This window comes from Lipotes vexillifer, unplaced genomic scaffold, assembly GCF_000442215.2.
Source record: "Lipotes vexillifer unplaced genomic scaffold, Lipotes_vexillifer_v1.1 scaffold864, whole genome shotgun sequence".
Taxonomy (NCBI): domain Eukaryota; kingdom Metazoa; phylum Chordata; class Mammalia; order Artiodactyla; family Lipotidae; genus Lipotes; species Lipotes vexillifer.
In genome coordinates, this window is record NW_006796769.1 from 447,258 (window position 1) to 471,907 (window position 24,650).

At 43.1% G+C, this 24,650-nt stretch overlaps 1 protein-coding gene across 1 annotated transcript in view; it reads right to left on the reverse strand.

Moving 5' to 3' along the window:
• MCPH1 (microcephalin 1) overlaps nt 1–24,650 on the reverse strand; it is a 225,452-nt gene that overhangs the window by 166,926 nt on the left and 33,876 nt on the right. Inside the window, exons 7-9 of the mRNA XM_007468989.1 lie at nt 23,421–23,510; nt 20,772–21,941; nt 5,716–5,825 (exon numbers count right to left, since the gene is read on the reverse strand). Of these exons, the coding sequence (XP_007469051.1) occupies nt 5,716–5,825; nt 20,772–21,941; nt 23,421–23,510 (1,370 nt within the window). The remainder of the gene's footprint in view (nt 1–5,715; nt 5,826–20,771; nt 21,942–23,420; nt 23,511–24,650) is intronic.

Here is a 24,650-nt window from a genome sequence, read left to right on the forward strand (position 1 = left end):
TTTTTTTTTTTTTAAACCACGGTCAAAATAAGTGTACTTGTACAATTTGAAGTATTTGGCCCTTCATGTCTGTCTAAGCCTCCAAGCTTCTGAGAGCTACCTGGACACTTCCTGTGCTCTGACCCAGAGTTCACCCTCTGATGGGCAGCCCTGCTAGGCAGAGAGGGCCCCAAAGCAAGATTTAACACCACAGCCACTAAGGAAAGCTGGGTTTTCTTGTCCAGTGGATGACTTACCTTAAAAGAAAAATTGGGGGGCTTCCCTGGTGGCGCAATGGTTAAGAATCTGCCTGCCAATGCAGGGGACACGGGTTCGAGCCCTGGTCCGGGAAGATCCCACATGCTGCGGAGCAACTTAGCCTGTGCGCCACACTACTGAGCCTGCGCTCTAGAGCCCACAAGCCACAACTACTGAGCTCATGTGCCACAACTACTGAGCCCGCGAGCCACAACTGCTGAAGCCTGCGCGCCTAGAGCCCGTGCTCCACAGCAAGAGAAGCCACTGCAGTGAGAAGCCCGCGCACCGCAATGAAGAGCAGCCCCCGCTCGCCGCAACTAGAGAAAGCCCGTGCGCAGCAACAAGACCCAATGCAGCCAAAAATTAATTACTTAATTAAATTTTTTTAAAAAGAAAAATTTTGTTAAGGATAATAATATTTGAACAACAATAACAGGAATAACAGAAGTAGTAGAATAAACACTTTGGAGGAAAAACCCCACATTTTCATATGCGTTCACTGTATCACTAGCATTAATGTTGTATCTACCTTTTTCAGGTTCTATGTCTGACAATATTAAACAAGCAACTAACAAGACAGGCTATGATCTGTCATAACATATTATATTTCTCCCTGTGAAAAGATGGCAGAAATAGATTTTCTTGTCAAGGACCCATGTATTATAAGCTCAGACTATGGAGGTGATGATATTGCTTAACTGGAGCCTCAAAATATAAAAGGTTCAATGAATTTATAAGCATATGTTAGAAGTAATAAGTCTTGGGCTTCCCTGGTGGCGCAGTGGTTGAGAGTCCGCCTGCCGATTCAGGGGACACGGGTTCGTGCCCTGGTCCGGGAGGATCCCACATGCCGCAGAGCAGCTGGCCCCGTGAGCCTGCGCCTCCGGAGCCTGTGCTCCGCAACGGGAGAGGCCACAACAGTGAGAGGCCCGTGTACCACAAAAAAAAAAAAAAAGTAATAAGTCTAAAAAAGATAGTTTCCCAATGATGTACAAAATGACTCTTCCCACTAAAAGTGGGTACTAAACCAAATAATCTCTAATGGAAATTATAGCTCTGAGATTTTGTAACTCTTTATTGAATTATATCTGTTTTCCCTCTTTAAGAGATGGTTAGTGTGTCTTTTGCAACCAATGACTTGCACGTTCATCTGAAAAATTCTGCTGACTTGGTCTCTCATTGTTCTTTTCTCAGAGAAGGATTTATCCCATCTCTAATTAGAGAAAAAAAAACTTTTAATGGCCATTAAAATTCACCCATTATTTCCAGGAAGGATCGACTAAGTAGTTCGGAACAACCTCCCCATCGTGAACAGTTAGTAAAGCTGGACGGACACAAACCCACGATTCGGAGACACTGCTGAGCTGATGAGACAGTGAATCACAGCAGGAAGAGAAACCCTCAGGTGAGCAAGGGGAGAGCTGGCCTCAAAGAGAGAGAGGCTCAACCTCAGATCATCTCAATTCCTGGTAGGAAGACATGCCAGAAATAATAAAGCATATTAGAGGAACATACGACAGAAAACTAAGAGAAAACAGATAATAAAGACAGAAACTAAGGGAGCCAGAAAACGGAGCTACCCGTTTTAGATTTCAAAATAAATATGCTAATTATGCATAAAGAAATAAAAGACAAGATTAATAATTTTGGCAGAAAGCTGGAAATTTTTAAAAATCCAAATAGAATAACGAAAACTGAAAAATACAATAATGAAGTTTTCAAATGCAATATATAGGTTTATCATGAGAGCACACCCATCATATAAAGAGGGAGAGGTGAAAGGGAAATCAGCAGAAAATACCCAGAACGAAATAAGGAGCTAAAAAGGAGAGAAATATAGAAAAATATAGAAAAATCATGAGGCATGGGATACAGAAGGCTCAGGTAACACATGTGAGTGAATTTCCAGAAGTGGAAGGAAGAGAAATGAGACTTCTCCAAAGCAGATGGAAGACCCGAAGACCTGCGACCCTGCAGCAGACTGATGAGAAAAGCAACACTCCGGCAGAGTTTCAGCAAAACTATAGAAAACCAAGAATGAGAAGAGTTCACCCAGAACCTGCTGGGGCTGATTTCAGCATCTTTTTTGGATGCACCAGCATCCTTCCCAGGCCACACCTCCTACCCAGGCTGTGGTCCCTACCCACAGGCTGCCCGCTTTCCACGCTGCACTGTTACACAGCACAGAACTTAGGATTCACAGCTTCACAGGCCTGCTCTGCAGGGCTGCCCAGAAAGGACATTACCCGTAGGTGCTACGTCAAGTTTAAGATTAAAAAGATCACTAGGGTCCTGGGACACATCTGCTTCAAACCGTTTTCATATTGACGGAAACAGCATGGACGCTAGCTCCCATGTGAAAATGTAAAAATGCAATCCTATACTCTAGACCCAACAGTTCTCCATTTCAGTAGAGGCATGTGCTTTAATTATTAGGTGATGAAAGATATTTCCTGTAAAGTTGCTTTACTCAACATTAAAATCCAATTACAAGATATTTTTTAGGAAATGTCAACAATTGTTGTGCTTGATGGAATCTAATCCCTTATATATACTTATACATAAAAACGTGACTATGGGGCTTCCCTGGTGGCACAGTGGTTGAGAGTCCGCCTGCCGATGCAGGGGACACGGGTTCGTGCCCCGGTCCGGGAAGATCCCACATGCCGCGGAGCGACTGGGCCCGTGAGCCATGGCCGCTAAGCCTGCGCGTCCGGAGCCTGTGCTCCGCAACGGGAGAGGCCACAACAGTGAGAGGCCCGCGTACAGAAAACAAAAACAAAAACAAAAACAAAAAACATGACTATGTTAAAAAGTCTGAAATTTCAGTTTAACACAGGTTGTCTTGAAATCTAATAAGGAACAAAAGCAAGCAGGTAAGACCTCAGTTTTGGTAGGGAAAAAAGGGAATGACTGGATACTATCATAACCCTCAAGACTAACATATTTGTAAGAGACCTGTATTTAATTCACCAATTCACAATCCTTGTGCAGCTCCATGGTAGACTTTTAATACCAGTCAACTAAACTTAGTGTTTTTGCTGACTTGCTATAACATAACAATATAAACTCCACTCCCCACACCCATACTCCAAGATCTCAAGCTGCCAGGAAGCTATATCTTTAAAATTTTAAATTGCATTCTAAGAAATTTCTATTGTCCTTTGTTTTAACCTGTGCAATGATAAACCATGACGGCTCATCTCTATATTGGTATCTAAATTTAAAAATGCTCATCCCATAAGCAAACAAATCAGGATTTTAGGTTTTTGTCTTTGTTTTTCACAAGTCTAAACAATAAAATCAGTTTATACGAGGCGTGTTTAGAAACAAACAGAACTTCGTCCAGGATAAATTACTTGTTTGAACTACGCTAGACAAAGTCCCTGAGGCACAAAAGTGCTTTCCAAACTTTGCTTCATGTTAGGCTTAGCTCAGGAGTTTTAAAAAAAATCCTAGTGCCCAAGAGGCACCCCATAGTAATGACATCAGGCTGTCTGCGGGTGTGAGCCAGGAATCTGAACCAAATTCAGATCCCCAGGTGATTGCAATGTGGGGCAACGCTGGGGCCCACTGCCCTCAGGCGTGACGAGTCCTCAATTCATCAGAGAAAAGGCTGTGCAGTGAATGGGGATAAGAAATGGATTAGGAAGAAGACCACAAGGAAGACAGTAGATCCAGGTTCTGTTCCTTCTGCCCTGAGGGAGGCGTGGTACCCACGGTGAATTTTCTGCCCTGAGTTCCGGTTTCCTTCTTGTGAAGGAGATTCTACTCCATGTGGGGCTTTCACAGCTCATTGCTGTGATGTAAAATAAACATCACCTGGGAAATGCCAACTCAGAGGGTCTCAAGTAGGACCAGAGAATCTGCACATTTAAAAAGTCCTCCAGGGGCAGAAGACCTATATACACATTTCTCCAAAGAAGACACACAGATGGCCAACAGGCACATGAAAAGATGCTCAACATCGCTAGTTATTAGAGAAATGCAGATCAAAACTACAACGAGGTATCACCTCACACTGGTCAGAATGGCCATCATCAAAAAGTCCCCAAGTAATAAATGCCGGAGAGGGTGTGGAGTAAAGGGAACCCTCCTATACCGGTGGTAGGAATGTAAACTGGTGCAGTTATTATGGAAAACAGTGTGGAGGTTCCTCAAAAACTAAAAAAAGAGTTACCATTCCTGGGCATATATCCAGAGAAAACTCTAATTCGAAAAGATGCATGCACCCCAACGTTCATAGCAGCACTATTTACAATAGCCAAGACATGGAAGCAACCTGAATGTCCATCAATAGATGAATGGATAAAGAAGATGTGGTACATATATACAATGGAATATTACTCAGCCATAAAAAAGAATGAAATAATGCCATTTGCAGCAACACAGATGGACCTAGAGATTGTCATACTAAATGAAGTCAGACAGAGACAGACAAATATCATATGATACCACTTACATGTGGAATCTAAAACATGACACAAATGAATTTATTTACAAAACGCACACTCACAGACGTAGAAAACACACTTATGTTTACCAAAGGGGGAAGAGGGGGTGGTGAGAAGCACATTAGGAGTTTGGGGAAAAAAAGTCCTCCAGGCGATTCTTTCACACCGAACCAGCAGTGATCACTCCCTTCAGCACTGACGGAACGCATCCGGAGAAGCAGGACACAGATAGCACCGCACACTTCGTAAGTATCAGTGGAATGAATGCCAAACAGGTTTTTTTCTGAATTTTTCCAAAGTAAAAACATTAAGTGGCCATGCTGCAACTAGGAAGAAGACTGGAACACAGGGCAACAAAACCTAAATGCAGCCGCAGGGCACCAGCTCTCTACCGAGGTCACCCACGGGGCAGGTACAAAAGCTGCACCAAGATAATGAGTGGCTAATTCAAAAGTTCAGCAATGAGAGTAGATGCTGAAGAATCAACAAATGTAAAGTCCTCCCCACGTTATCCGAGTAAGCCTCCAGTGCAATGAGAGCGCCATACAGCCTCAGAGAAAGAGCCAGGTTCCGAGGCTGCAGCCACAGAGAAGTGGGTGCCCGAGCCTCAGTACAAAAACCTTTCCCTCTGATGGCTTCGGGTCAAACCATGATTAGCTCACAAACAGAAGATGGTTGGGTTCTTCACCTCCTACCTAGTGACTGTTTATTCAGATTACAGAACAACAGCAGTTGCTGGCACGACCAACCTTCCCTGCTCGAGGGAAGCTGGCGGCATTTTTACAAGCGAGAAATGCGCTGGCAAAGGGGCAAGAGGAGGCCTGCTCCACCAATAGTAACTCTCTGCCCTGAATGTGACCAACGTTCTTGGTTTTATTGTCGGAGTTTCCCAACATCCACCCATAATTAATTTTTTAAAATCAAATACAAGCTGGGCAGAGGAGTTTATGTTTCATTAACCCAGAGCAGAACATCATGATGCCTCAGCATCGGAAAGTTTAAAACAATATTTTCACACACCAACCTTCTGGCCTTTCTCTCTCTTCCTTGATTCCTCATGAGGTCTGACGAGATCCCTGAAGCCTTCCCGTGAGCCATCCAAAACATCATGCCTTGTTGGTCCTCTTTTAATACCTAAAACCCAAGTGGGTTGAAGATTAGTTAGAACTCTACATGGACTGAATACTAACGCAACTTAAGCTGAATAAAAAACTTTTAATTAATTTACTTAGGCATTGTGGTAATAAGAAAGTATAGCTTTTAAAATAAACATTGCATACTCCTTGCTTGTTGAGATCTAGTTAGAACATTCAGTTTATTCCACTCCAATATCCCAAGCAATTCACTAACTCAAGGGTCAGAAACAACTGTGCCTGTCACATGTACTAGCTCGACAGAATCCCATGCATCCAGTGATGATGCAAAATGATGCCTATACCTTACGCACTATTCAAACTCCAATTCTTAGGTTTTTACATACTGATCAAAACCCAGCTTCTCAGAGAAGGCAGTTCTGTATTAGAGGAAATAAGTAACCTTAGCTTTGGGGTGAGTCTGAGTTACTCCAGCCAACAGTCTTCAGTACAAAGTTTCAGGTTACAATCTACAAATGACAGGTGGTGATTTTACTCCCCACAGACTTCCATCTTAGACCAACCTCTTGTCATGAAGACACACAAACCAAAAAGAAGATATTCATCACGTGAAATCCGGTCTCGTCAGATGCTAAACGGTGTAGAAACCCTAAGTAGCCAACAATGGAGTGTGAAATGTTTGATTCATCCACTGCTGCGACTTTCCGTTGTGCTCCCTACGCTCATTCTTTCCTCCACAAATAGTTTGCCTGATGTCTGACTTTGTTGATACTTTGAAGGACTCAGTGTACCAGCCGCCACTCACACGGTCTCAGTAGGAGAATTCGCACCTGGACACGAAGGGCACACAGCGGCCTCGGGGATGCTCAGGTCCCAGCCACTGCCGTGCCACACACCCACCTTCCATGTCATCCCCCTCTGTCACTGATGGGCTTACTAACAAATATCTAGTGCTCAGGGGCCGCCCACCAGAGATGCGAAGATACACAAATACTGTCCCCGCCCTTAGGGAGCTCACAACCCAACACAAAATGTAGACATAGAGAAATGAACATGATACAAGGCTAAAATGATTTAAGAGCCATCGGGAATTAAAAATCAGGTAACATGAGAGTGACTGTTGTGCAGATATTTCCATAAAATAGGATGCTCTGATAAAACAGATATAATTAAGTTTGGAGGATCTGATTTGAAACTTTTAACTCTTCTTTCAAAAAATGGGGTTTTAGCTCAGTGAAAACAAAATGCAGAACAACAATGGTTAAGTATTTCGCTGAATTCAAACAAGTTATCTTCAACTTGGGCCCCCAAAATGTTTTAAGGTCAGGCCCTGACCCACCTATACACCCCAATACTGGATTCCTTCGGAGGCTCGAACCAGTCACATGCTGATTCCACCATCTCCCCAGCCAGCTTATATTTTTCCCTGTGTTTCACTTCTCTCCCAGTCCTATTTCAGTCCCAGGTGACTGCCCAACCCCGGCGGTGGCTGCAGCTAGCTAAATAGAGACCTTACTTGGAATGGATGGGTTAGTAGGGTACGTAAAAGGGCATTCTGCATACAACAGTTTGTGCTAAGATCTAGCTATGCTAAGTTTCCCACTTGTACTAATTTTGCCTCAGTTCTAGCCGAGAACAATGAAATAGGCTTTAAAGCATTTTGTAGACATAAAGATCCAGGTTACGCATTATAGCCATTTAAAACTTCAGACAGACTGACATCGCTAATGACATGTTTTCACAATCAGGCAGTCACAAAATGATATAAGCAAATGATTTCTTATGTGGTTACGTTAAAAGAGCATTTCACAACAGCTACAGTCATTGACTAATATGTTCTCTTTAAGGGTGTCATCAGTAAACCCAAAGCAGCTGAGAGTGCCAAGGAAGGCGAGAACAGGCAGATCAGTGAGCAAACATTGACCCCATCTTCCTGGCTCTCTGCCTCTTGGAGACTCTTTACTATGGTTGCTCCTTAAGTGGGCTGTCATTGCCTCAAAGGTGATTTCACCATAGCCCATGAAGTCATCCTTTACTGAAGGGTCCTAGCTCAATGTCCCTTGCTAAGACCTCCCACCTGAGGTGCAACTTGATAAACCCAACCACCTAACGGACACCTATCATGAATGCCCCCGAGACATTTCAGCTGACGTGCCATGGTCCACCCTGTAGCTGTTCTTCCTTCGACATATCCCAAGGTGATGAGTGTTATCAATCGTCCAGGACCAGTCATGGATCCTAGACTCTTTTCTCTCCCCTCATTTTCATTCGTCATTATATAAGTGATTCACTGCCTCGATTTTCAAAAAAGGATCAAATACAGAGAAAAAGAACTTCACAACCCCAGGCTGTTTATTATTGTTATGTTGCCTGAATTTTCACCATTCAGAAATTTGTCTGGGTCATCAGTATCATCAAATACTGATACATCAAGGTGAGAAAGTGAACTCACTCGCCTCTCAGAGTCAATTAGTTAAATCCTTCCCTCACCCCATGGAAATGAGCAGGATTAAGAGATACTTTTGATACTTAAGGGAAGATCTCTCTGGAGGCAGGACCAGGCGAAGGCAGCATGAGAACATATGGTTGAGAAAACCATTAAATTTATTAAGAGAAACTTGGTCCATGAAGACTAGGGGGCATTGCTTCCAGATGGCAGAGGACTAAGACGTGGAGATCATCTTCCTCCGCCCAAATACATCAAAAATACATCTACACGAGGAATAGCTCCTGAAAAACATCTACTGAATGCTGGCAGAAGACCTCAGACTTCCCAAAAGCTGTGTAGCTGACAGGGTCTTCATGCTCCAGCCGGGTGTCAGGCCTGAGCCACTGAGGTGGGAGAGCCGAGTTCAGGACATGGGTCCACCAAAGACCTCCCAGCCCCACATAATATCAATCGGCAAGAGCTCGCCCAGAGATCTCCATCTCAACGCTAAGACCCAGCTCCACTCAACGACCAGCAAGCTCCAGTGCTGGACACCCTGTGCCAAACAATAAGCAAGCCAGGAACACAACCCCATCCATTAGCAGAGAGGCTGTGTAAAATCAAAATAAGTTCCAAGACACCCCAAAAAATGCCACCAGACACAGTCCTGCCCACCAGAAAGACAAGATCCAGCCTCATCCACCAGAACACAGGCACTAGTCCCCTCTACCAGAAAGCCTACAAAACCCACTGAACCAACCTTAGCCACTGGGGAAAGACACCAAAAGCAACGAGAACTACAAACCTGCAGCTTGTGAAAAGGAGACCCCCAAACACAGTAAGATAAGCAAAATGAGAAGACAGAGAAACACACAACAGATGAAGGAGCAAGGTAAAAACCCACCAGACCTAACAAACGAAGAGCAAACAGGCAGTCTACGTGAAAAAGAATTCGGAGTAATGATAGTAAAGTTGATCCAAAATCTGGAAATAGAATGGAGAAAATACAAGAAATGTTTAACAAGGACCTAGAAGAACTAAAGAGCACACAAACAATGATGAACAACACAATAAGTGAAATTTAAAATTCTCTAGAAGGAATCAAATGCAGAATAACTGAGGGAGAAGAATGGATAAGTGACCTGGAAGATAAAATAGTGGAAATAGGGGTGGCGCAGTGGTTGGGAGTCTGCCTGCCGATGCAGGGGACACGAGTTCGTGCCCCAGTCCGGGAAGATCCCACATGCCGCGGAGCGGCTGGGCCCGTGGGCCATGACTGCTGAGCCTGCGCGTCCGGAGCCTGTGCTCCGCAACGGGAGAGGCCACAGCAGTGAGAGGCCCGCGTACCGCCAAAAAAAAAAAAAAAAAAAAAAAAAAATAGTGGAAATAACTACCACAGAGCAGAATAAAGAAAAAAGAATGAAAGGAATTGAGGACAGTCTCAGAGACCTCTGGGACAACATTAAATGCACCAACATTAGAATTATAGGGGTCTCAGAAGAATAAGAGGAGAAAAAGGGACTGAGAAAATATTTGGAGAGATTACACTTGAAAACTTCCCTAATATGGGAAAGGAAATAGTCAAGTCCAGGAAGCACAGAGAGTCCCATACAGGATAAATGCAAGGAGAAACACTCTGAGAAACATATTAATCAAACTATCAAAAATTAAATACAAAGAAAATATATTAAAAGCAGTAAGGGAAGAATAACACACAAGGGAATCCCCATAAGGTTAACAGCTGATCTTTCAGCAGAAACTCTGCAAGCCAGAAGGGAGTGGCAGGACATACCGAAGGTGATGAAGGAGAAAAACCCACAACCAAGATTACTCTACCCAGCAAGGATCTCATTCAGATTTGAAGGAGAAATTAAAACCTTTACAGACAAGCAAAAGCTGAGAGTTCAGCACCACCAAACCAGCTCTCCAACAACTGCTAAAGGAACTTCTCTAGGCAAGAAATACAAGAGAAGGAAAAGACCTACAATGACGAACCCAAAACAATTAAGAAAATGGGAATAGGAACATACATATCGATAATCACCTTAAATGTAAATGGACTAAATGCTCCCACCAAAAGACACAGATTGGCTGAATGGATACAAAAACAAGACCCATATATTTGCTGTCTACAAGAGACCCACTTCAGACCTAGAGTCACATACAGACTGAAAGTAAGGGGATGGAAAAAGATATTCCATGCAAATGGAAACCAAAAGAAAGCTGGAGTAGCAATTCTCATATCAGACAAAATAGACTTTAAAATAAAGACTATTGGAAGAGACAAAGAAGGACACTCCATAATGATGAAGGGATCAATCCAAGAAGAAGATATAACAATTGTAAGTATTTATGCACCAAACACAGGAGCACCTCAATACATAAGGCAAAAATGCTAACAGACATAAAAGGGGTAATCGACAATAACACAATCACAGTAGGGGACTTTAACACCCCACTTTCACCAATGGGCAGATCATCCAAAATGAAAATAAATAAGGAAACACAAGCTTAAAATGATACATTAAACAAGATGGACTTAACTGATATTTATAGGACATTCCATCCAAAAATAACAGAATACACTTTCTTCTCAAGTGCTCATGGAACATTCTCCAGGATAGATCATATCTTGAGTCACAAATCAAGCCTTGGTAAATTTAAGAAAACTGAAACCGTATCAAGTATCTTTTCCAACCACAATGCTATGAGACTAGATATCAATTACAGGAAAAAAAAATCTGTGAAAAATACAAAGACATGGAGGCTAAACAATACACTACTAAATAACAAGAGATCACTGAAGAAATCAAAGAGGAAATCAAAAAATACCTAGAAACAAATGACAATAAAAACACGATGACCAAAAAACCTATGGGATGCAGCAAAAGCAGTTCTAAGAGGGAAGTTTATAGCAATACAATCCTACCTCAAGAAACAAGATAAATCTCAAATAAACAACCTAACCTTACACCTAAAGCAATTAGGGAAGGAAGAACAAAACCCCCCCAAAGTTAGCAGAAGGAAAGAAATAAAGATCAGATCAGAAATAAATGAAAAATAAATGAAGGAAACAATAGCTAAGATCAATAAAACTAAAAGCTGGTTCTTTGAGAAGATAAACAAAATTCATAAACCACTAGGCAGACTCATCAAGTAAAAAAGGGAGAAAACTCAAATCAGTAGAATTAAAAATGAAAAAGGAGAAGTAACAACTGACACTGCATAAATACAAAGGATCATGATAGATTACTACAAGCAACTATATGCCAATAAAATGGACAACCTGGAAGAAATGGACAAATTCTTAGAAAAGCACAACCTCCCAAGACTGAACCAGGAAGAAATAGAAAATATGAACAGACCAATCACAAGCACTGAAATTGAAACTGAGATTAAAAATCTTCCAACAAACAAAAGCCCAGGACCAGATGGATTCACAGGCAAATTCCATCAAACATTTAGAGAAGAGCTAACACCTATGCTTCTCAAGCTCTTCCATAATATAGCAGAGGGAGGAACACTCCAAAGTCATTCTACAAGGCCACAATCACCCTGATACCAAAACCAAAGATGTGACAAAAAAAGAAAACTACAGGCCAATATCACTGATGAACACAGATTCAAAAATCCTCAACAAAATAATAGCAAACAGAATCCAACAGCACATTAAAAGGGACATACACCATGATCAAGTGGGGTTTATCTCAGGAATGTAAGGATTCTTCGATATACACAAATCAATCAATGTGATAAACCATATTAACAAACTGAAGAAGAAAAACCATATGATCATCTCAATAGATGCAGAGAAAGCTTTCAACAAAATTCAACACCCATTTATGATAAAAACTCTTCAGAAAGTAGGCACAGAGGAAACTTACCTCAACATAATAAAGGCCATATATGACAAATTGACAGCCAACATCGTTCTCAATGGTGATAACCTGAAACCATTTCCTCTAAGATCAGGATTAAAACAAGGTTGCCCACTCTCACCACTCTTATTCAACATAGTTTTGGAAGTTTTAGCCACAGCAATCAGAGAAGAAAAAGAAATAAAAGGAATCCAAATCAGAAAAGAAGTAAAACTGTCACTGTTTGCAGATGACATGATACTATACATAGAGTATCCCAAAGATGGTACCAGAAAACTACTAGAGCTAATCAATCAATTTGGTAAAGTAGCAGGATATAAAATTAATGCACAGAAATCTCTTACATTCCTATACACTAATGATGAAAAATCTAAAAGTGAAATTAAGGAAACACTCCCATTTACCACTGCAACAAAAAGAAAAACACACCTAGGAATAAACCTACCTAAGGAGACAAAAGACCTGTATGCAGAAAATTAGAAGACACTGATGAAAGAAATAAAAGATGATACAAACAGTTGGAGAGATATACCATGTTCTTGGATTGGAAGAATCAACATTGTGAAAATGACTATACTACCCAAAGCAATCTACAGATTCAGTGCAATCCCTATCAAACTACCAATAGCATTTTTCACAGAAGTAGAACAAAAAATTTCACAATTTGTATGGAAACACAAAAGACCCCGAATAGCCAAAGCAATCCTAGAAAGAAAAACAGAGCTGTAGGAATCAGGCTCCCGGACTTCAGACTATACTACAAAGCTACAGTAATCAAGACAGTGTGGTACTGGCACAAAAACAGAAATATAGATCAATGGAACAGGACAGAAAGCCCAGAGATAAACCCACACACATACGGTCAACTTATTTTTGATAAAGGAGGCAAGAATATACAATGGAGATAAGACATCTTCTTCAATAAGTGGTGCTGGGAAAATTGGACAGCTACATGTCAAAGAATGAAATTAGAACACTCCCTAACACCATACACAAAAATAAACTCAAAAGAGATTAAAGACCTAAATGTAAGGCCAGACACTATAAAACTCTTAGAGGAAAATATAGGCAGAACACTCTATGACATACACCACAGCAAGATCTTTCTGACCCACTTCGTAGAGAAATGGAAATAAAAACAAAAATAAACAGATGGGACCTAATGAAACTTAAAAGCTTTTGCACAGCAAAGGAAACCATAAATAAGATGAAAATACAACCCTCAGAATGGGAGAAAATACTTGCAAATGAAACAACGGACAAAGGATTAATCTCCAAAATATACATGCAGCTCATGCAGCTCAATATCAGAAAAACATACAACCCAATCCAAAAATGGGCAGAAGACCTAAATAGACATTTCTCCAAAGAAGATATACAGATTGCCAACAAACACATGAAAGGATGCTCAACATCACTAATCACTAGAGAAATGCAAACCAAAACTACAATGAGGTATCACCTCACACCAGTCAGAATGGCCATAATCACAAAATTCACAAACAGTAAATGCTGGAGAGGGTGTGGAGAAAAGGGAACCCTCTTGCACTGCTGGTGGGAATGTAAATTGATACCAGCCACTATGGAGAACAGTATGGAGGTTACTCAAAAAACTAAAAATAGAACTACCATATGACCCTGCAATCCCACTACTGGGCATATACCCCGAGAAAACCATAATTCAAAAAGAAGCATGTACCACAATGTTCACTGCAGCTCTATTTACAATAGCCAGAACATGGAAGCAACCTAAGTGTCCATCGACAGATGAATGGATAAAGAAGATGTGGCACATATTATATACAACAGAATATTATTCCGCCATAAAAAGAAATGAAATTGAGTTATTTGTAGTGAGGTGGATGGACGTAGAGACTATCATACAGAGTGAAGTAAGTCAGAAAGAAAAACAAATACCATATGCTAACACATATATATGCAATCTAAAAAAAACAGGGTTCTGAAGAACCTAGGGGCAGGACAGGAATAAAGATGCAGACGTAGAGAATGAACCTGAGGCACGGGGAAGGGGAAGCTGGGACGAAGTGAGAGAGTGGCATGGGCTTATATACACTACCACATGTAAAATAGCTAGCTAGTGGGAAGCAGCCGCATAGCACAGGGAGATCAGCTTGGTGCTTTGTGACCACCTAGAGGGGAGGGATAGGGAGGGTGGGAGGGAGACGCAAGAGGGAGGAGATATGGGGATATATGTTTATGTATAGATGACTTACTATGTTGTACAGCAGAAACTAACACACCATTGTAAAGCAATTATACTCCAATGAAGATGTTACAAATAAAAAAGAAAAGAAACTTGGTCCATGTTTTGTCCAGGGCAGAGAAATACAAAATAAACTTATTCCCAACAATCTATCCTCCTGCACAGCCTACTTTCCTACTTCCAAGACACAGAATTAAGACTAATAATACTATTACTAATAATATATTAAAGCAATTAATATTTACAGGTACAAGACACTCTAAGATCAACTATATCAAAGAAAAAAAGGCTTCTGAAGGCTGATTTTTAAGAATCTACAATTTTAACAATAAATGCGTATACTAATCAATAGAAAATGTTAACACGGTCCCAGTGGGAAATTTCTTCTGAGCTCCTAAAATCTGAATAATGAATTATTTAAGAACAATGTAGAATGCAGAATATTAAGACTGTGGAAAGAGCCTTAAAAGACACCAAGGAAAAATCCTTTCTATATATACTTTGGGGATTTGGATATGTGCCAGTTCACAAGTTCTATACAAGCAATACTCAGGTGACAAGAGAATACACACACACATTCATCTGCTAAAATATCAAGTTCACTTTGTTAACCAAGAAAACAAAAATAAAATCTAATGATGACCTTCAAAAGATGATGTGGAATCTTTTCCTTTATAATCATTGTAGAGATAATTAAAATCTGGATTTTAAATACATATATCAGTTTTAATACCATATAACCTCTCCCACTGGGGGTCATCTCTCCATCTTTTGAATTGCCCGATCCTCGTATATGGATTAACTTGACTACGTCTTCCCTGCATGTCTAAGCTCCTGAAGGAAAAGGGACAGAGCTTTACATCATTAACTCCCCTTGTGCTTATGTGCTGGACATAGGTGATTAGTGAAAAAAAAAAATGAAATATACAAATAAACAAATCAAGCAGTCAAATAATCAGTGGGTACTAATATCCTCCTTGTAGCCACATAGGTTGAGTAACCTACGTCAAGCTGTTAGGATTTCTCACCTCCAGTGAATGGTCTGGAAAAGAGGATGTGGAGAAACACTCTTCTGAATATATTTGTATTTTACTTGAATTATCCAGAAGTACAATAATTAATCTTCAATTTTAAATACTTAAGGAATACATGTACATGTATGCCTACCTACTTGGTACAATAGTAAATCATACTTTCTCTTAAATGAAGAAATATTCAGAACATGCAAAATATTCTACATTGAATAAGAATATCTAAGTGCCTATAATTTGCTGGGCTTTGTTTTCGTAAAACATGTATGAAATATTTTTAATTAATTCAATTGAAAATGGTATATCTGATGACTTCAGTGAGATGTATCAATTACATCAAAATTATCACTTTCTCAAAAGGCTGCAAAACAAATCTGAAATTATAAAAGCAATTCCCTGCCCGGGGTTACAAATGAAGAAATATACAAAATACCTTCTAGACAATTACTATAGCATTTTTGCCTATAATTCTCCAGCAATTAAAGTGATAATCCAGATAAACCCCCTACTGAAGCATGTTAATCACTTCTCTAAGCAGACACTACTATTCATGTCACCTTGTCCTTCAAAGCCAAGACCAAGCCTCATAATCCTTCCCAACTCAGAGACACAGGCAGTGACCACCAACAAACCCACCAAAGCCAGCACAGACCCCTCCTGCCATTTCTGTCCCAAGGATTAGTGCACCAAGACAGAGCAACACAGTGTCGTGAAGGCTGTAAGTTAGCACATTTCATCACAGACTGTGTGACAGAAGTACGTGAACTACTGCTTCCCTATCAAGACACCCCCGCCAGTAGTGGTGAGCTCACAGAAACATCACTTTAGAGACAACTCCTATAAACCCTCCCGCCCAATACTAGATGCTTTGTTAACTGGCAAAATGGATGAAAGAAATGAGTGGTAACTGGTGATATCATCGGCTTGTTAATCAGAGTAATGGATGCCAGGAGTGTTTCTCAGTTAAATTCATGGATTGGCTAAAATATCACAGGGCCCTCCTACCCACGTATGAGTAGGGCATGTGCCATAGCTGGTACCCAGGGGTCATATCGAAGACTTGGTCCCTAAATGGTCCTATAAGAAACTGCAGGGCTGAGGGTTATCTAGTGGCCTGATGCTGCCCAGTTTCCAGAAATGAGTCCCGAGAATCCCGTCTGCCTCTACTAAACCTTTCAGATCAGGTACAGACAGTTAACTTAAAGGACAAGACCCGGGACGGTTCCCCATCTGCATGCCAATAATGTTTTATAATATCTGCGTGTCTGGAGACTTGCTTTCAATAAGAGCTGGTAGACAGAGCTTGCAGAAGAGGGCAAACTAGCCTTCATCAACCTCTACTGGCGACTATTATTCATCAAAAAGAACCTAATAATTGGACATGGCCAAACTGTTTAGTTAAGGTACGTGTCTGTGCTGACATGCAATTCCATCACCCACAGCAAAGCCTCTCTCAGACCAAGGGACCAGAGTGAGGGCGTGGGTGTGGAAAGGATTTCCTTCTGCTCCTGCCGGTGGCCACGCGGCACTCGTGGGACCACTCCAGCCACCTTTGTTACTGAGGAATGAGCATCGGCCAAGCTGTGCGCTAATTCAGGATGATGAATCGGCTTTACCTAGTTGACAGTGAAAACCGACCTCAGGTGGGCATCCGAAGAGCTGTGGTCAGCAATGCCACAGGGGGTGGAAAGCCATTTCCACACGTAAGTGACATCTAGCAGCTTTACATACTTCCTGTCCTGCAGTGCCAGAAGTTAAAACAAGAAGATCTCCATTGTCGTGCTAATTTGATGTGGATGTATCTCCCACAAGCAAGCTCCAGTTCCAGCAACGTTTTGCAGACATTGAGGCAAGAGCAATGGGGATTTACTCAAGACCCACACGACTGCACAGCGGAGGAGCTTCACCTGCTCCGGGAGGACCTGTTAAAGGGCACACGCAGCGGACACTCTAATAAAAGCCTGTAGATCTTTCCTAGGCAACATGTGCTCGATGAAAACCGCCTGATTCGGGAGTGGTAGCCTATTTGTGTGAAACGGCATTTTCAAAGGTGAAATACGTAAAATCTTATTACACGTCAGCCTTAATAAACATTAGCGATCAATTTTGATGAGATCACTCAATCTGAACCCCAATTAAGTTATTCCTCCCCCAAAGTCGAATTCTACCCTCATTAGACCTGTATTACAAAAAAGTTGTACTCAACTTTCAATTTAGCCAATAAAAATTTTGTAAAAACGTCTTTTTCTCATTGTATAACTACCTATGTACCTTGATTTTGCCTCCTGGCCCACAAAGTCTAAAATATTTACTATCTGACTCATTACAGAAAAATTTCATTGACTCCTGAAACATTTTAAAATGAGGTAGACCTACTGCTCTGTTGATACTGATATGGAAACGACGTATTTTTCAAAAAAACAGATTTTAAGGCAATAGGATAATGTAATCCTACATATGTGATAAAATCCCCCTAAAACATCTTCTTGCACTTGTGTGTTTGTACACACACACACACACACACACACACACACACACACAGTCTGGAAGGAACACACACACAACACACACACACACAGTCTGGAAGGAAACACAACTGCTGGCTGACTGCCTCTAGCAGACACTCCCAGGGTTATGTCCAAAACAAAAATCACAACTGCTGTCTGACTGCCTCTAGCAGACACTCCCAGGGTTATGTCCAAAACAAAAATCACAACTGGTTACTCCCTGCTTAAAACCCGCCAGTGGCTCATCACACTTGAAAACAAAACAAAGCCACCCCAGGCTTGTCGGGGCCTCTCTGACTGCACTTCCTGCCCAACTCCCTCAGCCCAGAGAGCTGTCGCTATGGTGGCTTCCTTGCGGCGCTTGTGGGCATTTTCTACCTCAGGACATTTGCACTTGCTGCTTCCTCAAGCTGAAACATGATCCCCAGCCACAAGGTACCTCTTCTCCCACGCCCAGGCCCGTGAGCCAAGGTCACCTCCTCCGAGAGGCCTTCCCTAACCTAACCAGAGCCCTTGTCCCACACGGCGCACTACCTGGCATGATGCTGACGTACACCTGCTGTCCCCTCCTCCTCACTAGGATGTAACCTCTGGCGGGGCGGGGGCGCTGCCTCCTTCTCTGCTGTCTCCCTGGGAACTAGAAGGGACCCTGGGATACGACAGGTGCACAAAACCCCTGTTAAATGAACTAACAAAAAGGGGTAGATGAGGAGAGTAGGACAGGATGATTTTACCCTTTTTAGCAGTTTCTCTTACACTGAGCATGTATTTGTGTATTTTTATGAAACAAGAGAATGAAGAGCTTAGAAAGAAAACAATTATTGGTTAATATGATTTCAAAGGTTATTGTTTTTCTAAAAATCAGAAGTTTCTCCCTCCATTCTTGTTCTGTTAACGTTTATCACTGAGTGTCTTTGTAACCTCTTCTCACAACCTTTGCTGCGCACTATCTATCTTAGACACTGACAAGGGCGATGAGTAAAAGTGAACGGAAACAGAAATTGAAAAAAGACTTTTATTGCAACATAAAAGATTTGCAGAGGTACAGCTTGGAGTACAGAGTGGGCTTCACCGCTTCGCCATTTCGGCATCTACGAATGTCTAAGGTAGCCCACAGGCCATGTGCTTTTTACCCGGCGGCGGGGGGGGGCGGGATAGCTAGTGCGAAGCTGCTGTATAGCACAGGGAGATCAGCTCAGTGCTTTGTGACCACCTAAAGTGGTGGGAGAGGGGGGGGGGGGGGGGGGTCCCAGAGAGAGGTGGGATGCCAGGTGGACTGACTGTGGACCACCTAAGACATCGGTGGGTCTTGATTTTACCACCATAAAACAAAGAGCTAAGTTTAGGCTAGACAATAGGTAAGTCTTTTCCTGTCCTAAATTCAATGATTTTCTCTCTCTTGGGATGACATAAAACAAGACGAATCTACATGTGCTTACGTTAGGGAACACAGAATATCTGATTCCGTCTCTGAGATTCAGTTACACCAGGGCCCTGCCTACAGCCCGTGATCCCTCACCACACATGCCCCAGACCCCTTGGGGCCCTGGACGTGGCGGTGAGCCCCAGAGCAGGACCATCACACTGTGCATAGCGCCGGGGCTGCAGGGTGCTCACACCACCTGGAAGCAGATTTTTTTTTTTTACTTGACATATTTGCACGTCATTAAGCATTATTCAAAAGCTGAAAGAATACACAAGATGAAAACTGAGAATGAGAATGTAAGTTTCAAGAACGGGATATTCTTAGCTACCAAAATAATTCCGTACACTCACTGTTTTATATTAATTTTAGGCTTGACATGATTTTAAAATAAATATTTTGAAAACACATACTAACCCTAATGGAACGTAAAATATAGTTTTATGTCAAATTTTTATATATTTTATAAATATATAATGAAGTTTTATATATATCAGAAAGCTCAGACATAAAAAGAAGGTTAATGATATACAAATTAAATTCTTTTACTGAGATGATTTTGGGGAGTTCATACCCAAGGAAAACATATGCAATACATCTGTGATTATATTTCAATCCATATAACTTCTCCAACTTGAAAAGGGTGGTTAAAATGATTCAAGGAGTAGAGAAATAATGAAGAATAAACTTGGCCTTATCGAAATGTTTACCCACTCTTTAGGTGAAGATGGTTTAAGTTCAAGATTTCTTCCCTTTTGATTGCTGAGACCTGTCTGTGCTCATCATCAGAAAGTGCAAAACTGCTGCTACTTTTGCTATAATGACATAGTTCATTACTATGGTTACAATTAAATTACAGATAGGAATATATCTATTTAAATGACATGCTTAAAGCAAATAAATAGAAATCTAATAAGGCCTGTTACAATGAACTATTTACTTAAACAAAATACTTTAAAAATTTCTTCATAGCTAAATTGCCCAGTTTCTTCAAAAATAAATATTAACTTGTTTCCACATTTATTTATCTTTTCTTAACAGAATGAATGGCTTACACCCCTCAATTTCCCTTCTAAAATAAACGGCCTCACCATTACAAACTGATAGTTTTAAAAGACCTCCACTCGCGTGCCTCTTTGCACAGTGATGCTGCAGTGACAGGCTGCACTGAAACAAGGAAAAGCGCTCACTCTAGTCCATTACTCACACAAGACATCCAGACATCACTTTTTCTTTTCACCTATAAGACTTAGAGAAATGTATTCCTAATAACAGGTTTGACCAAGGAACCTAGAAATTCCATGGGGCAGTAAGCCATCTATTCCTCAAGAAGTTAAAGAATTTATCGCTGTAAATATCAAACATACATTCTTTAAAGTTTAAAAAAAGGGAAAAAAGGAAATTTTGATTATGAAAAAGTTGTGATAAACGTGGAAGATGGACACACTACTACATATTCTTATAGTGGAGAGACCGGTAAAGGAGGTTCACATACTTTCACTACATCCTCGGGGTAACTCTTCCATTGCCTCTGCAGACTTTTCCACATCCCAGTCGCCTACAAAGTTTAGCTTATCATCACTTTGTGCTTCACCTTCAGGGGAATTCACCATTTTAGAAGGAGTATCTTCTTTCTGTGTGCTTTTTATGTCAATCCATCCTTTCACTTCTTTATTGCTTCCTTTCAAAGAAGTAAAATCACCTCGAAGTCCCTTCTGAGGAGTGAGTCCGTTGAGGGTATGGGGAGAGTCACTCCCGCCCAGGCGGACGTCTCCCCCTCTCTGAGCCTCGGCCCGGGGACAGTCCCCTGGGGTCCCTTCGGCAGCAGACGTTTCCTTAGAAGTCACGCTGCTCAAGCCCGGATCAGCTCCGTAGCTTGCAGGCTTCTGGAGACAGAAGCCAGCCTTCACTGTTGAGTCGGTACCATCGGCTGACCTGGGGCTTCTGCCGATGCAGGAAAAGTCAGCCCTTTCCAGGAGGCTGGTCCTCTCTCTCCTGGAAAGGCTCCTCATGCAGTGGAGCAGGGCAGGGCCAGCGGGCGGCTGGACCCTGGGAAGGAGGCTCTCCGAGTCCCTCTCCTTGAGATTATCGGGAGAAAAGTAATCATCGTACGAGGACTCCCCGCGGCCCAGAGTCTCCATGGCAGAGCTGCTTGTGCACTTCGGGCTGTTCTCTGGCTGCAGCCGGGGCGCGGGGGGCCACCCGAAGGACCACCTCTTGCTCAGTCTCTCCTCCGGGGGTGGACTGGAGCTCGCCAACACCCTTCTTCTCATGGCTGAGGGGCTCTGGGGACATGAAGGGCCCCCGGCGGGCTCCTTTGTTACAGATGGCGTAGGAAACAGGCCCCTCTTCTCATCAAACACCCCCTCAGCCGGCTCCCGTGCTGGCTTTGCATCGGGGGTGATGACTTGGCCCGCAGCAACCCTCTGCCGGTGGGTGTCTCCCTTGGAAAGACTGCCGGGGGACTGGTGAAGGGTTAACTGGCCAAGGGAGCCGGGAGATGCTGGAGGACAGACACGTCTCGTTTTCAACACAGCTGAGGAAGCACACGCAGCGCTTTTACTTTCGTCAAGGAATCCTCCCAATTTCCTCTGCTGAGTCCCACATCCAGAGCTCCCACAAAGATCATCAAAAGACAAGTGCAGAACACCAGCAAAGGAGTCCTCTGGAAAACATTAATAAAGAACCAACTTTTTAATGGTTTACATTATTACAAGACTAATTCTCAGCCCGCCCATAACGTGATAAAGCGATCCTCCCTAAGCACGGCTCCTGCTTCAAAAGGGCGTCACCCACACCCGCTTCTCACGACAGGTGAGGACACCCTCCCGGCCGGCGTTTCTAATCAGGGGACCCGGGCTTCCCCGTGCGCGTGGAACAAGGTGGGGTCAGAGAGGGAGTGGCACTCTGGATGTTCACACGCCCGGGTGCCTCGCTCCACGAACAGCGTCCGCACCCCGTCACTGAGGCCTCGAGGAGGCCAGCAGTCCTAGAAGGAGGGACCACTGCGTTCAGGCTCTAGTCGACCACCATGAACTCGGCTGCCCAGACTCCCTGCTGCCTGCCAAAGGCCTCACTCTGTATTCATATTCCAGGAGCCGCCTGGCACATCTCAGGGCTCTGGCTCTCCACGCATCTTCCTACACGTTTCTTGAGGGTAACGCGAAGCTCTGCCCAGCTCCCGAAAGCTGCCTTTACACTCCCCCTGCTCCACGCTCTAACCTGGATAAACACTACCCTTCCTTCGAAACCCACCTTGGACATCAGACCTCTGCAAATCCTCCCAGACTTCACCAGCTCTGGTCTCACACGTCCTCCTCTGCTACACAAAATTCCACCCAAACCTTTAAGAGCATGTGTGTCACCGCCCTGTGCTTATACTCCTATCTGCCCCGCTCCCTAGCCTAGAGGCCCCCAGCACAGACACTGCTTTCTGGAATCTGGAGCCGCTGGCCCAGCACTGGCTCCTCTGATAGGGGCTCGGCGCTTGCTGAACGATGGAGGACCCCCAGTTTATAGAAACTCCACACCAGAGGCAACAGAGATGTCTTAACTTACTAACTGACACCACTAAGGCTCTACTTTTAAAGAGGGAGGAGACGGACAGCCCCCAGGGAGCAGAGAGAAGCCCAGCGGGGGGGTGGTGCTGCGTGTCTCTAACTCAGCAGCTGGAAACATAGAACATGTTTAATTTTAGCAGCTGAATAAGCTTAGCTCACTTTTCAAAAGGCTGGCAAGCAGCATGACACGGCATTAAGAGAGTAAATTCTGAAGTCAGACTGCCTACTTCGAAGCCCGGGTCAGCCGCTCACAAATGGTGTGACCTCTTACGAACTGTCTGACTTCTCACTGGCCAGGCTTTCTCACCGGCAGGAGGGGGACAATGATGGAGCCTGCGTCACGGGGCTAACGGGAGAATCAGACGAGATACAGACACGCGAGCAGCGCCCACAGAACAGCCAACGATGAAACTGAGCTAGTTACTGTTGTCACTTGTTTCCAACTTATAGGCAATACATGCATCAAGTATGAAATAAAAAGATGGCGATTATTTAAGATACGTGGGCAAATAATTTCAATACACACCAAAAAGATTAAAGAATAAACCATGCACAAAACGAAGCTTTTGTGAAAATAATTTTACCTGAACACAAAGTATCATGTGAAAGGTTCAAAGATGCTTCACACAGAGAGTTAACGGTGTCATCCTCAGACTTTTCAACGATCTGGGAAGCTGAAAGCATAATCAAAACTCCTCATTAAATAACAGTAGATGAAGCCAATACTAGGTCCACTCATTCCACTCTTGTGGCACTGACACACACACCCACACACACCCACACACACCCCCCCACACACAGGACTTATTCCTAATACGTGCCATTCTAGATTTCTTACTCAAATCTATTACAGATGATGAGAATCATTAAAATATAATTTATACAAATCATATCATAAAAAAGGCACAGAATCCTAGGATAATAAAAGTTGGAAGGGCTCTTGGAAAGTCGGCCGGCCTAGACCTAAGCAGAAGCTCGATACGGGTAAAGAGAACCTTTCAGTCAGTCTCACTGCTCAATGATCAAGGCTTTTCTCATGATGATCACAGCTGCCTCTATGAACAGAGCAGTGGTTCTCAACCAGGGGCGGCCTGGCGCCTGCAGATGCTGCTGGACGTCGCGGGTGGGGCTGTGGTGGACAGTGAGCCATGCTGCCAGCATCTAGTGGGCAGGGGCCAGGGCTGCTGCGGATCACTCTGCCAGGCACAGGATGGCCCCAGCAACAAAGAACTACACAGCCCCAAGTGTCCGGAGGGTGGGGGCTTCACAGAAAAACATCCAGGAGATCAGCGATTCAACAGCTAAGGCCACAGGCGTCACCTTCAAAGGCTGTGCATGCAACAGAGCAGAGACAAGAGAGAGATCTCGGTCTCACGGTCAGAGATTTTTTTTTTTAATTAATTAATTATTTAGTTAGTTAGTTAGTTTTGGCTCATTGGGTCTTCGTTGCTGCACGTGGGCTTTCTCTAGTTGCAGCCAGCGGCGGCTACTCTTCGTTGCAGTGCGCGGGCTTCTCACTGCGGTGGCTTCTCTTGTTGTGGAGCATGGGCTCTAGGCGCACGGGCTTCAGTAGTTATGGCACGCGGGCTCAGTAGTTGTGACTTGCGGGCTCTAGGGCACAGGCTCAGTAGTTGTGGCACATGGGCTTAGCTGCTCCGCGACTGGGATCTTCCGGATTCTTAATCACTGCGCCACCAGGGAAGTCCCCAGAGATTTTTTTTTTTTTTTTTTTTGCGGTACGCGGGCCTCTCACTGCTGTGGCCTCTCCCGTTGCGGAGCACAGGCTCCAGACGCGCAGGCTCAGCGGCCACAGC